Source organism: Nicotiana attenuata, unplaced genomic scaffold, assembly GCF_001879085.1.
Source record: "Nicotiana attenuata strain UT unplaced genomic scaffold, NIATTr2, whole genome shotgun sequence".
Classification (NCBI taxonomy): Eukaryota; Viridiplantae; Streptophyta; class Magnoliopsida; order Solanales; family Solanaceae; genus Nicotiana; species Nicotiana attenuata.
Genome location: NW_017671343.1, coordinates 60,491 through 76,056, shown reverse-complemented (window position 1 = coordinate 76,056; position 15,566 = coordinate 60,491). Strand labels below are relative to the sequence as shown.

General features: G+C 36.6%; 1 protein-coding gene across 2 annotated transcripts; it reads right to left on the bottom strand.

The window, feature by feature from the left end:
* Positions 1-9,505: 9,505 nt before the first annotated feature.
* Positions 9,506-15,105, bottom strand: LOC109207684 (probable plastid-lipid-associated protein 7, chloroplastic). 2 transcript variants are annotated; one of them, XM_019370653.1, is made up of 7 exons: positions 14,700-15,105; positions 14,279-14,394; positions 14,026-14,148; positions 13,451-13,549; positions 13,296-13,340; positions 9,842-9,915; positions 9,506-9,703 (listed from the first exon to the last, which is right to left on the bottom strand). In XM_019370653.1, exons 1-7 carry the CDS (start codon positions 14,959-14,961, stop codon positions 9,619-9,621), a joined length of 804 nt encoding a protein of 267 aa, XP_019226198.1. In that variant the 5' UTR covers positions 14,962-15,105; the 3' UTR covers positions 9,506-9,618. The 2 variants fall into 2 exon arrangements, with proteins under 2 accessions (XP_019226198.1, XP_019226199.1); XM_019370654.1 differs by lacking the exon at positions 9,506-9,703 and having other exon boundaries at positions 9,838-9,915; positions 13,261-13,340.
* Positions 15,106-15,566: the final 461 nt, after the last annotated feature.

Below are 15,566 nucleotides of genomic sequence, written 5' to 3'. Positions count from 1 at the left end.
TTTATTATTGGCTTACCATGGAACGGGATTGCATCAGTTTTCGTGCGCAGTGTCATCGATGTCAGGTACATGGAGATTTGATTCATTCTCCACCATCTGAATTGCATACAATGTCGGCACCATGGCCTTTTCGTTGCTTGGGAATGGATGTCATTGGGCCGATCGAGCGATGGCGTCAATGGGCACAGGTTCATTCTGGTAGCTATTGGTTATTTCACTAAGTGGGTGGAGGCGAAAACCTTCAAATCTGACCAAAAGAGGCAGTGGTCGATTTTGTGCATTTGAATATCATCTGTTCGGTTGGGATCCCGAAGGTATAATCACAGACAATGGTGCCAACCTCAACAGTATCATTTAATGCTAAGACATGTCAGCAGTTTTTTTAGATCACGCACCGCAATTCCACCCCATATCGTCTGTAAGGCGAATGGAGCGGTCGAAGCAGCTATAGAACATCAAGAAAATACTTCGAAAAATGTAGAAGGGTCCAGGCAATGGCATGAGAAGTTACCTTTCGCCGTTTTAGGCTATCGCACTATTATCCGCACTTCAGTAGGGTCGACTTCTTATTCATTGGTGTATGGCACCGAGGCAGTAATACCCGCAGAGGTTGAAATCTCGTCCTTCGGACATATTAGCCGAAGGCGGAAATTGATGATGTTGAATGGGTCAAAGCCCGCTTGGAACAACTAAGCTTGATTGATGAGAAGAGATTGGCAGCAGTGTGTCACGGTCAGCTGTACCAACAGAGAATGGCAAGAGCATATAACAAGAAAGTGCGTTTGCGGAAGATTGAAGTAGGGCAGTTGGTGTTGAGGCGTATCCTACCTCATTGGGTTGAGGCAAAAGGAAAGTTCGCCCCGAACTGGCGGGGGCCATTTGTTGTAACCAGAGTGTTGTCCAATGGCGCATTATATTTGACAGATGTGGAAGGAAAATGTGTAGAAATGGCTATCAACTCTGACGCAGTCAAGCGATACTATGTATGATTTCTTGGTTTAATTGTACCTTATTGTATTTGGCATATTTTTGAGATTGAAATGACGACGGCATTTTGTTCTGCTATCCAAACACTTTATCCTTTGTTATCCCTTTTGAGCCTCATTTATTTTCTTTCGTACCCCTCTTTCGGAATCAATAACAACTCGGAAGCTCGAGCAAGGAAAATCAATGAAGAAACAAGGAAACACAGTCCAAAAAGAAAAGAAAAGGAAAAGAAGAGGGGAGGTAAAGGAAAAAAAAAGAAAAAAGAGGAAAAAAAAAGGCAAAAGAAAAGAGGAAAAGGAAAAAAGAGAGAAAAAGAAAAATGAAGAAAAGAAAAAAAAGAAAAAGAAACGAAAAGAAAGAAAAGAAAGTAGAAGAAAAGGAAAGATTGTAACAACAAAGTAATTTCTATGACCTGAACTACGTTCGACTTGATCCCAAAAGGGTACGTAGGCAGCCTCTCCCTGAGGTTCAGTCACACCAAAAGAAAATCCCAAAAGTCCCCACGAAAAAAACTGGGGCAGAAGTTGCGGTCGCTGTGAGGGATTTGATTCCGAAAGTTGTAACTGTGAACCCATGTTAAGTTGTTTTGAGCCTTTGATACCCTTCTTTCTAACCTCATCCAAAAGCCTGTATTACGGTCCAAAGAAAGACCTTCTGATCAATCTTCAGGAAGTGCCAATACGAGCAAGTAAAAGTGATTCACGTCAGGGGCAACACTCCGGTGGAAGAAAAAATGATAAAAATGAGAGTCTTATTGGTGAAAACCCTCACGGGCACCGTAAGGCGAAGCGAGTTGAGAGAAATAAAAATGAGAGAGTCTTATTGGTGAAAATCCTCACGAGCACCTTAAGGCGAAGTGAGTTGAGAGAAATCAAAAATGAGAGAGTCTTATTGGTGAAAACCCTCACGGGCACCGTAAGGCGAAGGTGAGTTTTTTCAGACAGGCAAATGAGACAAGTCTGTGATCAAAAGCTGCTCAAGACATTGCAGGACGAGCAAGGTTTGGGTTTGGGTGAAGATCAGGTTATGAAAGTTCGGAACAACAAATGTGGCAATCGAAAGTTGATTGGTTAGATAGACTGGGCTGGTTGATCCAAAATGCATGGCATTCTCAATGGTACCAGCTGTTCCACTTAGATAAGTCTTATTCTCTTCTTTCTTCATTAGAAATTATTCGTTCTCGGATTCTCTTTATCCTTAGCCCTCGAGCTCGTTGCATTTCATTCTTTCGAGGTCTATCTTTAAGATATTTCAGTGTCTGTTCTGTTCGAAACAAAAAGAAGGAATGTCAAGGCTAACTACCAGCTTCCTAGTTGTACAAACAGGGCCAGAATATATCAAAGATGTCAAAAGGCAAAGTAAGTCATAAAGGACCACTGGAAGTTTCATCGGTGGACTAATCAGATAATTGTGGGGAAGAAGCGAAGTGTCAAAAAGAGGGGTCAGAAACACAAAACAGCAATACGGGATAGAACACTTGGGTCATCAGAGTCAAGGGGTTGAAATTCGGTCAGGAAGTCGAGGGGATTCAAGGCAAGTCCAGGAAAGCGGGATGGAGTAAAGCCCAGCAGCAGGGACGTACCTAGCCGGAATGCCAGCAACTAGCCACCATTTTAAAATTGACAAGATTTTTCTTTGATTGAAACAGGGGCAGAAATTTCGTTCGTTTCGGAGAAACCCTCCGTAAGGAAAGGTAGCACCCAAACAGGTATGACTGGAAACTCTCAGGGCCATCCTGGAAAATGGGACTTAGTTTAAATGTCAAAACAATCATGAGTAGCATAAGTGGGTTTCAAAATTGGCATGCTTAAGATAGGATTCAATTAGAAGTTTTCAGGACCCTCCTGGATAATGGGACATAGTTTAAGATCTGCTTAGATAACAAGATATAGTGGGAGTAACACCTTTAGCAGATATAACTTAGGTTCGTAATTGTCAGGACCTCCCTGGATAATAGGACTTAGCTTTCAAATTCCTATAATAGTTGGTAGAATAATTCAATTTAACACTCACATCTGTGCCCAGCCACCAAACTGGGGCAGAAAATTTTCTTTGTTTGTTTATTCTGTTGCAGTCAGGAGCCCACCTGGAGAACAAGGGAATACTTTTCAAGCTTCAGCAGCCAGGCGCCCACCTGGAGAACGAGGGAAGTACAATTCAAATTTAGCTTTCAGTTTTTTATATTTGATAACATGCTGTACCCTGCCACCAAACTGGGGCAGAAAATTTTCTTTGTTTGTTTATTTTGTTGCAATCAGGGGCCAACCTGGAGAACAAGGGAATGCTTTTCAAGTTCAGCAATCAGGAGCCCACCTGGAGAACAAGGGAACACTTTTCAAGTTCAGCGATCAGGAGCCCGCCTGGAGATCAAGGGAATACTTTTCAAGCTTCGGCAATCAGACGCCCACCTGGAGAACGAGGGAAGTACAATTCAAATTTAGCTTTCAATTTTTTATATTTGATAACATGCTGTACCCAGCCACCAAACTGGGGCAGAAAATTTTCTTTGTTTGTTTATTTTGTTGCAATTAGGAGCCCACCAGGACAACAAGGGAACACTTTTCAAGTTCAGCAATCAGGAGCCCACCTGGAGAACAAGGGAACACTTTTCAAGTTCAGCGATCAGGAGCCCGCCTGGAGAACAAGGGAATACTTTCCAAGCTTCAGCAATCAGGTGCCCACCTGGAGAACAAGGGAAGTACAATTCAAATTTTAGCTTTAAATTTTAAATATTTGATAACATGCCGTGCCCAGCCACCAAACTGGGGCAGAAAATTTTCTTTGTTTGTTTTGTTGCAGTCAGGAGCCCACCTGGAGAACAAGGGAATATTTTCCAAGCGTTGCAGTCAGGAGCCCACCTGGAGAACAAGGGAATACTTTTCAAGCGTCAGCAATCAGGAGCCCGCCTAGAGAATAGAGGCATATATTTCAAATTTCAGCAGTCAAGCATCACTCGGAGGAATGGCAAAACATCTCCGATCATAATGCAAGGCAACAACAAGGATTCCATCGGAAGAATACAAGTTCAAGGCAACACAAGAGCAAGTTTGAAGACATAGATAGGACCTCTTTGTAATTCATAGCTTAGGCTAGCTTCTTTTTATTTTGACACGGTGTAATAAGGAGGTCGGCGAGCAGTAGCAGCAGCAACAGCAGTGAAATCACAGCTCCTGGTAGTCCCAGCTACCAACCCTTCCCGAACTACACTGACCTGATTCCTTTTTAGCCAAAGATATGTAGGCAACCTTTGAAGCAGGGTGCGGTCAAATCTTTTCAAAAAATGCTTCACACGGAATATTCAAACCGGCAAAAATCGCTCGTTTCCGCTCACTTATCTTTGCACGGAAACTCTTCATGTTCCCGAGCAAAGAGGGGCAGCTGTGAGCACGTGATTTTTGCCCTAAGTGAATTATTCCCAAATATTCAAACAAAATGATGTTCTTTCATTATTTTACAATTTTGTGAATTTTGTGTTATTTTTTGTTAATTGTTTGCATTTTAATAACAAAAATACACTTGACATTTGCATTTAGGATTTAATTGCATTATTTTAGGATTAATTAGTAGTTACGTTGTTTTTTTTAAAAACAAAATATAAAGAAAATAACAAAAATAGTTCATTTTGCATTTTTAATTGTTAATGTTGAATTTGTCATGAGTTTACTTTTAAATGGGACTTAATCAATTTTTAGGAATTAATTAGCTTAACTTTGGAAATAAATTAGATTTTTATTTTAATTTTGCATTGTAATAAGATCAGAAAAATACAAATACAAAATGAAAACCAAAAAAAAAAGAAATAAAAGAAAACAATTAAAAAGAAGGTATTGGGCCATGTTAGTTAATTTTGCCCAGCCCAAACACAAAAACAAACACGCCCGAACCAGCCCAACCAACATTCCCACCCGGTCCGTCTCCAACATAACCAAAACGACGCCGTTTAATCGTCTCAAATCCTGGCCGTCGAGGTTGATCAATCGGACGGCTCATAACTGGGGACCTCTTGATATATAACTGTCCTAAACGACCCCCCCCCCCTATCGTCTCCCGTCTCTCATACCCTCCCAAACCCTAGAGAAGCTCTGCTGCCCTGATACACTCCGTCAAAATCCGCCGGCGGCGGCGACTAAAACCACTCCAATCGACGCCAAAAATACACCTCTTAACCTCCTCTTCCCCCTCATCTCAAATCCACCTGTATCTTCTTTCAAATCCCCACCAAAGTCTCTAACTCTACCAAACCCTAGGCGCCGCCACCACCGTGCACGGCGGCGCCGCCACCTTAAACCCTCCAAATCACATCAAATCAACATCATGTGATCTCCTCGTTCCCCTCATGATGAATCCACTTTCAGTTATGTTCAAATTTTGCCGGAGTTGTTCAAATTTTGAATCTAAGAGGCGGCAGAACCCTAAGACTCCACAAGTGAGTTTTTCCTCGTACTTCTTCAGTAATTTCTCCCTCTAAACTGATATTTCTTCCTGACTAGTCAATTTAGGGTTTGATTTCTATTTTTTTTTCTCATTTTTGTTTCAATTCGCCTGAACCAGTGTTCAGTATGTGGATCTTTTATTTGCTTTTCTGTTAATCAATAGTAATAGTCTGTCGTTTGCTAATATTAGTTGTGATTTGAGTTCTTTAAAATTAGGGTTAATCATGTTCAGGATTTAGTTTACATTTTCCAGTTTTGCTTAAATTTTCTTCATGTATGATTTAAGTTTATAATATTAGTTTGATTTTGTGCCTTTTTTTAAGTCTTGATGGTCTTTAATTGGTCCTGCTTGGGCACTGTTTGGTTTTGGTTTGTTTAACTAGTAATCCTATATTAGTTAGTTAATTAGTTTAGTTTAGTTCATTTCAATTTAATCAGTGGTTGTTCTTTAGTTCCGTGTTTGTTTACAAATAATCCTTAGGCTTAGTTTAGATTAGTTTGGTTATAGCTGATAGTTCAACTAGTGTTAGTAATTTAGGGTTGAATTCAAGGGTAGCTTAGACATTTAGGATCGGATAGCACATGGTAGTTGAAACTAGACTCTTCTAGAACCTTCCAAAGTAGGACTTTAGTGTAATTTCAGTAATTGTAGTGTATTAACTTGTGACACAAGTCAAAAAACAAGAGGTTAAATGAGTAAATAAGGAAGGACTAAAAAGAAAACTAAAAATCTGAAAGCTGCCCCACTTTTGCCTATAAAAGGCAATGTATTCTGCCTTAGAGAACAAGTTTTGGAGCCTAAAAAAGTTCCCCCCAAAAAGTATTCTCCCAGCTTTCCAGATCTGAAAAATTAAAATTCAAAATTCAAAAACAAAAACAATAGAAACCTTCAAAAATCCAAAAAAAAAAACTGTTCCATTAGATAATTCAGGTTAATTTTGACTTTTAGTTATTGATTTCCATTTTTCTAGTTCAATACTTGGATTCTGAAACTTCAGGTGTTCACTGGTCTGATTTTGAGCAATTTTGGGTCTGTTTAAACTGGTTTTGGATGAGTTTTGGATCTGCTGAAGTATTCTGGTGCATTTCGAGCTTATTTGAGTGCATTTCAAGTGGTCTTTGGGTTGATTTGTTAGTTTCTGCTTGATTGTTGAATATTTCTGGATTTCTGAATCCATTCCTGGGCTGTTCGTTATTCAATATTGCTGGAAATTGTTTATTACTGCTGCTGCTCGATCACTGTTTGGCTGACCTCTTCTCCTCCATTTCTATTCTATTTCCAGGTATTTTTCAGCTCCAATTGATGTGTGAAGGACTGAAACAGTCAACGTGAATTGAAGAAATAAAATCTGGCTTGTGATATCAATTTGTTTGTAGTTATGATAGTTTAATTGTATCTACACAGTAGGTGTAGTGGAGAGTTAAATGAATGGAACACCTTACAATTTGTAGTAAGTGGACTATGTAACTATTACTCTTTCGGACTTGTATTGTGAGTTGAATGCCTGATTTAGTCTTGTAGTTGTAAAAATAGGTTCAAAATGGTTGTAAGTTTCAGTAGCTAATTCCAGTTAGTTTTGTAGTTGTAAAAAAAATAGGTTCAAAATGGTTGCAAGTTTCAGTAGCTAATTCCAGTAATCCAAGTCCAAAATATCGAAATCACTTGAGTGTTGAGATCTGGTTTAGTAGTGTTAATTTGAGTTAGCCAATAAGTTGTTATTACTGTTGCTAAAGTCGAACCATGTTTTAGTCTGATTTTCATTTGTAGTGATATTTAGGAACTCACTAATAGGTAAATAAATAGGACAATCCGAGTTGGAACTGGAATCCAAATGATCAATGCTTCATTCGTTTGAGTAGGTGAATGTTGTTCTTCCTTATTACAATTGTTGAGTGCACTTTGAATAACTTGAAGCAATCTTGGTGCATATTTTCTCAAATTGAGTTAAAATTTGGTTTAGTTTAACAATCAAAGCTTAACAGTCCACCTTCGGACAATTTGGGCTTCAGCACTTTTAACAGATGGCCCAGGCAGTCCAGTTCTAGTGCAAGTAAAATCTGGGTCGGCCGCCCTTCCTATTGGGCCAATGTCATGGAATTGGCTGAATTTCAGCCCTTTGGTCCTAAAATCGTTAGGTTCGGACAAAAATAATTAATTAATTAATTAGGACCTTTCCTTTGTTTTTAGAGACAATACATGATAGAAAATTGTAGATTACTTTAGGTTTGCCTTTTAATAATAAAACGAGATGAGCCTCGCTAAACAAAACAAACAAATTGCAGGGCCCTCGATAAATGTTTATACAACAATACTTAGACTTCGGGATGAGCCGTTTAGTGAATTTCACGGCTTTCCCCAAAGATAATAACGCGTTAGCCTCTTTAAGCGCGTCTTTTAATAACATTACCTTCCTAAACTCGGGTACGCATTTATGTGACCCAAATCCAAATCTCAACGAAGTTAAAATGTGTCAAAAATCGCGGGTGCATTTATGTGACGCGGTTCGAGACATATTTTCACGACGTTGCAATCCTCTTTAAAATAATAATAATAATAAAAGCGGTTAAAAGCACATAGACTAAAACATGTTGTAAAATCAGATAAATAAGCCAAATATGACAGTTGAGCGACCGTGCTAGAACCACGGAACTTGGGAATGCCTAACACCTTCTCCCGGGTTAATAGAATTCCTTACTCGGATTTCTGGATCGCGGACTGTTAAACAGAGTCATAATTTCCTCGGTTCGGGATTCAACCGGTGACTTGGGACACCATTAATCTCCCAAGTGGCGACTCTGAAATCTTAATAATAAATCCCGTTCCGATTGTCCTTTAAGAAACTCCTTTTATTATACCCTCCACGGGGGTGTAGTAGTGAAAAAGGAGGTGTGACATAATAGACTAAGTTAAAATTGATCTTTCATTGTATATAGGTTGATTTTGAAGAAAAATATGTTCGTCATGCTACTAAAAACTTAGATACGCCGAATAACTTCTATAATAGTACACATATGGTATATAGAAGTTTTGACAATAACGTCATACAAGAAAAAATTATGATACTGGTCAATGTGCTTCTAAGTATATTCGTATCCCTGAATTCAACTTACGTTTTCCAAAACTAAGGAATTTCCTTTTAAATTTGTGTGAAAATAATTTTTAGTATGTTTATGTTTTGCAATAATAAATAAAGCACAAGGACAAACATCCTAAATATTGGACTATATTTACCATAATATGGTTCCTTGCATGAACAACTGTATGTTGCACTTTCAAGAGGGATATCAAGTTCGACAACAAAAGTTCTGGTTAAGGCAGAGCAACCAAAGCATTAGGAGAAAACATACACAAAAAAATATTGTCCACCCAAAGAAGTGCTCGTTAAGATACCATCACATTAAATACTTTTAAACTATAACATACACAAAACTATAATTATCTAACTAACATGAAAAAAATTGATGATTTGTGTAAGTTTTGATGATGTTCTTTTATATTAAATTCATGTATTATGCTAATGTAATAATAATTATCGGCATTTACATGATTGTTGTATTATTATACATAAAATTTCTCTCATTAATTAAATTGTATGTTCCTTCATATAAATAAATATTAAAATCATTACGTGCCATTATTAACGTGCAACGCATGACCATACATACTAATTTATCATAATGTTCAAGACTTTAGTTGTATGGCTTGCAAATAGAAAGCTGTATTTCCACAATGTAGACTTTGACTTTGATTTTTAGGAAAGTTTCAGCCGATTAAGAACGTTTCTCATTAGGACTAAGGAAATTGTGCACGATTCTCTTACTCCCCTTTGTTTCAATTTGTTTGAACCTTAAATTACTAGGGTCAAATTGACTAATCACTATTTGAATTTTGACATAGATTTTTTAAGTTTTTTTTAATTTTTTTTACATATTTATAAACTACTTAAAAAGTATTATTAAGTCATAATAGTTAACAGCTCAACATATTTAATAACTATTTGCAAGAAATATGATCAAAAGAATCTTGTTTAAAATAAAAAGTTCATTCTTTTTGAAAGAGAAAGTATCATTTTACTGTAATAACATATCTATAATTGAGATTATTTCTTCTATATACATAGGAAGGGTGTATTGGAATTTACATTATAAATAAGGGGTAAAAGGGCAGGAGAATTAGGTTAATGTAAATCAAGAATTCTCAAAGTTTATCCTCCTGTGATCTCTCCAAAACAAAAATGTTGCCCTTGTCATCTCTGCCTATCCTCAAATTCTCATCAACATATCTGCATTTTTCAGATTAAGGATAATAGATTTTCAACTCTACGTACCATTTTAAGTTAGCAACGTAAAATACATACTAATAGAAAATAAAAAAGAAAATAAATTGTAATAAGAGCTTAAAATTAGTGAATAAAGGATACGTAATCTCAAGCCAGCCTTCTGGGTTGAAGATGCCAAGAAGAAGATCGTAGTTCTTCTGAAACACGTTCATCAACTGTTCCAATTTCAAGCATAAAAATTTATTATTAGCTTTTTTCCCTCTTTCTTTCCTGAGAAAATATTTGTAAACTAATTTAATGTATAATTCCTCCGTAAAAAAGATGTCATGATTTTCCCTTTTTTTGAAAGGATAATTGTACTAACTTTTTTTGAAGGATGATAGAAGACAGGACAATTGAGTTTATGAGAATAATTTTATAACTAAAAACTTACACAAAATTAACAAATTCAGAGCATTCCAATTTACAAATGTTTGTGTTAAGATTAATTATATCTATTTTTCATTACTTAGCCTAGGTCATTAGCTAGTTAGTTAGCTTAGATTAGTGGTTAGAGTGGTTAGTTAGTGACAGTTGTCAGTTAGCTGGTTTTGCTTGTTACATCCATGTATATAGTGGGAAGAGCTCCACTCAGTTGCTCACTTGTATGAATTGAATGAAATATTTTTCTAATATATCTTCTCCTCCGTCCTCTCTCTGCATTCATGGCGTAGGAACTAATCTCTTCTACCATTGAAGCTCGAGCTGTCTATAACTCAATTGAAGCCAAATCACTGTTACATTGCTGGATTTTGATATGGTATCAGAGCGAGGCCACAGGTTCTGATTCATTCCTTCAAAATTGTTAGATCTAAATTCATTAGCTTCAATTTCAACTCTGATCGCACGCATGCAGAATCTCTTCTCATCAATTTGAGTCATAGCCTTTGAATTCTATGTCAGAGCCCTAGATCTGTAGTTATGATCCTTTATTGTTTGATTAGCTAAAATTTGTATCTTATACGAGATGGTTACCGTCGGAGACGATGAGCAATCTGCACCGACCATGGCAGAATCCCCTAATCAGTCAACTATTGACACTAGTAGTCCCTTTTATATGCATCCTTCTGATAATCTGGGAGCATCATTAGTTCCTATTCCATTTGATGGTTTTGGTTACCGTTCATGGAGAAGAGGTGTGATGAGAGCCCTATTAGTGAAGAACAAGCTGGACTTCATCAATGGGGATTGCAAAAGACCAGAACTAGACTCTTCAAACTATCGATTGTGGGAAAGGTGTGATGATTTGAAGCTCTATACTCTAATCACACTTGGGATTTGCTAGCTCTACCACCTGGGAAGCAAGCAATAAGGTGCAAGTGGGTTTATAAGGTGAAGCATAAAGCTGATGGTAGCATAGAAAGATTCAAATCCAGGTTGGTTGTCAAAGGCTATACTCAGCAAGCAGGAATTGACTATACAGAAACATTCACACGTGAAAATGACAACAATAAGAGCACTGATTGCTACAGCAGTGAAGAAAGGGTGGTGTATATCTCAGCTAGATGTAAACAATGCCTTCCTCCATGGGGACCTTAATGAGGAAGTGTATATGCAAGTTCCACCTGGACTTGTTGTGGATAAGCCAACACTGGTTTGCAAGTTAAACAAAACTTTCTATGGCCTAAAATAGGCCAGCCGACAGTGGTATGAAAAACTGACTGAAGCTTTATGTTCAAAAGAATATATACACTCCATGAATGACTACTCACTTTTCTATAAAAAAGATGGAAAATCCTCAGTATATGTTGCAGTATATGTAGATGATGTGCTGCTTACTGGAACTGATCAGGAAGAGATCATACAATTGAAGAACTTCTTGCATGAGCAGTTTAGGATCAAAGACCTAAGCCAACTACATTATTTTCTGGGATTAGAGGTGATGTACAAAGATGATGGTGCCATAATCTCTCAAAGGAAATTTGTATTGGACATGCTGAAGGAGTACAATTGCCTAGATTACAAGCCTTGTTCTTCTCCCTTGGATCCTACCATAAAACTAAAGGCCAAAGAAGGTACCATCTACAAGATCCTACTTACTATAGAAAGCTGGTGGGGAAACTAAATTTCTTTACCAATACTAGGCTGGATATTGCATATAGTAACCAACACTTGAGTCAGTTCATGCAAGAGCCCAGAGAACCTCATTTGAAGGCATCATTCCATCTACTCAGGTACTTGAAAAATGATCCTACCCTGGGAATCTTCATGTCTAAGGATGCAGATATCACAGTCAAAGCCTACTGTGACTCTGATTGGGCAGCCTGCCCAGACTCCAGGAGATCCATTAGGTTATTTGGTACTTCTGGGCAATAGCCCTATCAGCTGGAAGTCCAAGAAATAGGAAACTATATCACTGTCTTCTGCAGAAGCAGAGTACATGGCTTTAAGGAAACTAGGTGGGGAATTGGTATGGTTGAGCAGACTGTTTGAGGAGCTGACTGTCCCTTTTCCAATGCCTATTTCAGTGTTCTGTGATAGCCAATCTGCACTTCACATTGCCAAGAATCCAGTCTTCTACGAAAGAACCAAGCACATAGAAGTGGATTGTCATTTTGAGCGTGATCAATTACAAGCAGGACTAGTTTCACTTCATCATATTAGGACAGACAGTCAACTAGCCGACATTCATTCTGACAAAGCTTTAACTGGAATCAAACATAGAGCCACGTTGGGCAAGTTGGCTGTGTTTACCACACCTCCATCTTGAGGGGGGGGGGGGGGTTGTTAAGATTAATTATATCTATTTTTCATTACTTAGCCTAGGTCATTAGCTAGTTAGTTAGCTTAGCTTAGTGGTTAGAGTGGTTAGTTAGTGACAGTTGTCAGTTAGTTGGTTTTGCTTGTTACATCCGTGTATATAGTGGGAGGAGCTCCGCTCAGTTGCTCACTTGTATGAATTGAATGAAATGATTTTCTAGAGTGTTCATTCCTCTCTCTCTATCTTCTCCTCCGTCCTCTCTCTGCATTTTCATAGCGTATGAACTAATCTCTTCTACCATTGAAGCTCGAGCTATCTATAGCTCAGTTGAAGCCAAATCACTGTTACATTGCTGGATTTTGATAGTTTGTACTTGCTTTTAGTGGAAGATAATCCGCACCTAATGTTTACATCAAATCTAGCAATTAATCATAAGTCATATATTAAAATGAAAAATACATTATTACTTAACTATGTAACATATATGTCTTGCATTCATTTGTTTGGTACAAACATAATGTGCATATAACTTTTTCATCGTCCTAGCTCTATCAATTTTAAAAGAAAACTTCGGTAAAAATGACACTGTATAGCCGCTTTTGAAATAATAACCGAAAAATATATAAGTTTTTGTTATATATATATATATATATATATATATATATATATATATATATATACAAATTTAATGCATTTTTGCTACTACGAAATATAAATAATTTCGGCCGCGAGCTAAAAATTGCTTTTTGACCAAAACTCTGTGTAGTTATTTGGAGAATGATATTTCTAATTTTGCCCCTAGAAAACTAATTGGAATTACCTTTTCGCAATGAAGGAAACACTGTTAATTCATACCTGGTCTGGTGTTATTGCAGAATTGTTGTAGAAAATGTCAACTCTCTACATTGAAAAAAATCAAATTAAAAACCATAAAGAGGAAATTTAAAAAAAAAAAAAAAAGAAAAAAAAAAAAAAAGAGCATCTGAAAAAAAAAGTAGAGAAATCTCAACTGATTTGGATGCAATCCTGAAGATGGCTTCGATCCTTAGCTCTCCACTCAATAAACTTAATCCTCTCGCATTAAAATTTATTACAATCACAGCTTTTCCCTTCATTTATCATCATCGAAACATTTTGAATTAGTCCAAAATGACAAAACAACAAATAAACAGTAATAATCTGTAATATATCATGTTGCAGATATACAAATTTCTTAACTATATACTCCATTTGTTCCTAACAAATTCCAAATTTTCATTTTATAGTTATACCCAGAAGAGGAAAATTTCTCAAAGATGAGAAAATTGTTAAACATTGTAAGATTTTAATTTCTCATGTTGCTATGTAGCAATAAAGAGTTGAGATGGAAAAAACCTAAGTATGTTTTTACAGTGCACTTTTTCAGGAAAGGGTGGCAATAAATAGTTTTATCTATTAAATTATAAAAAATAAAAAAAATAACTCCTTTATCTTTTTATGACCCAATAACAAATTGCTCTAAATAACTCCCCAAAAAGTGAAGTTTTGATCAAATGTAATTGGAAAAAAAAAAAAAAAAAAGTTTAAACCATATTGTGAAACATACCTCAGAAATATCAATATTCTGATATAAATCCCCCAGTGTAATAAAATCTCTCAATCCTAGTTTTGTTCTTTTTGATCCTAAAATACTTATAGTACTGTATATAAGCTTCCAACTTCCAGCCACCTATTCAGTTCCAAGAGTTCCAAATCATTAATTATTTCACTCAGAAATGAACAGTAATTTATAGAATTCAACTTGAATTGTATGGAACAAAAAAAAATATTTATTATGGCATGGCACACTACCACATCACCTTATCTAGAGATAAGGTTGGTTCAGGAGTTGGATTTTGAGACTCCAGTTGCTTGACCAGCTCTTCAATTTCAGATTTTTTGTGAGATGACGCTCCAAATATTCCTCTATTAATTCCTAAAAGAATATTTTCGACAAAACAAATATAAATACAAATGAATATATTGATAAACTAATAAACACAATATGTTATTGTGATATCGTAAATTTCATTCATAGGCTAGAAAGTGGAGCCAGAATTATGAGTGTATGGGTTTTGGAATGTTAAGTTACTAGGTTCGGGATATTTAGTAGATTTGTTAATACAAATACAAGGTGTGAACTGAAATTATTGTGTTGTACTGAATTACACTTGTAGCTCCGCCACTGTATAAGGGGGTGGGTCAGCACTAAAGGTAGAAAGAATTGAATGGACAAATTACCTTGAAGTGCATCATAAAGTTCAATCTTGATTTGGGAAGCATCAGTTGATACATTCTGTTGTTCTGCAGCTTTATTATTTAGAGAAATGGTCCTTTGTGCAAATGACCAATCCCCAAATCTTGAAATTTTCTTAAAGTTTAATCTTGGACTAGTGGCTGAGACGGTATTTCTTTGACTTCTCAGTATTTCAATGGAGTTTGGTGATGGAGGAGACAGGTGTGAAACTGTGATTTGAGGCTTTACTACAAGTTTTGTGGCCATTGGACTAATCAGATTAATGGGGTATAAGGTTCTGCTCTTTTTTATTTAGGCCTTTTGGGAAGAAGACCAAGTAAAGACATAAAGAATGTGGTTTTGCCAAGAGATGTCTATCTTGTCCTTGTGGTAATGTTTGCCATAGCTCTTCCTTGGATTTGTTGCTTTTTCAATTAAATATTTTTATTTTTGAAAACTGTGGTGTCTTGTCATTTTGCGAATATCATAATTATATTTATCAAATAAATGTTATCTTCGGTGTTTATTATTTATTATTACATGCTGTTTTCTTGTTTCGATTCTATTTTTCTGGTTGTTGTTGCTATTTTGTTTAATGTGGTTCTCTATCATAACTGTAGTGATTTTGCTTTGTTGAATTGAGGGTCTCCCGGAAAACAACATCTTTACCTTCATTAGGTACGAGTAAGGACTGCGCATATACTACCCTCCTTAGACTCCACTTATGAGTTATCGTTAAATTGTTACTCCCTCCGTTTCATATTGTTTGAGGTAGTTTGACTCGGCACGGAGTTTAAGAAAAAAGAAGAAAACTTTTGAAAGTTGTGGTCTTAAAAGCTTAAGGGGTAAAAGGTTTGTGGGGCCATGCCATT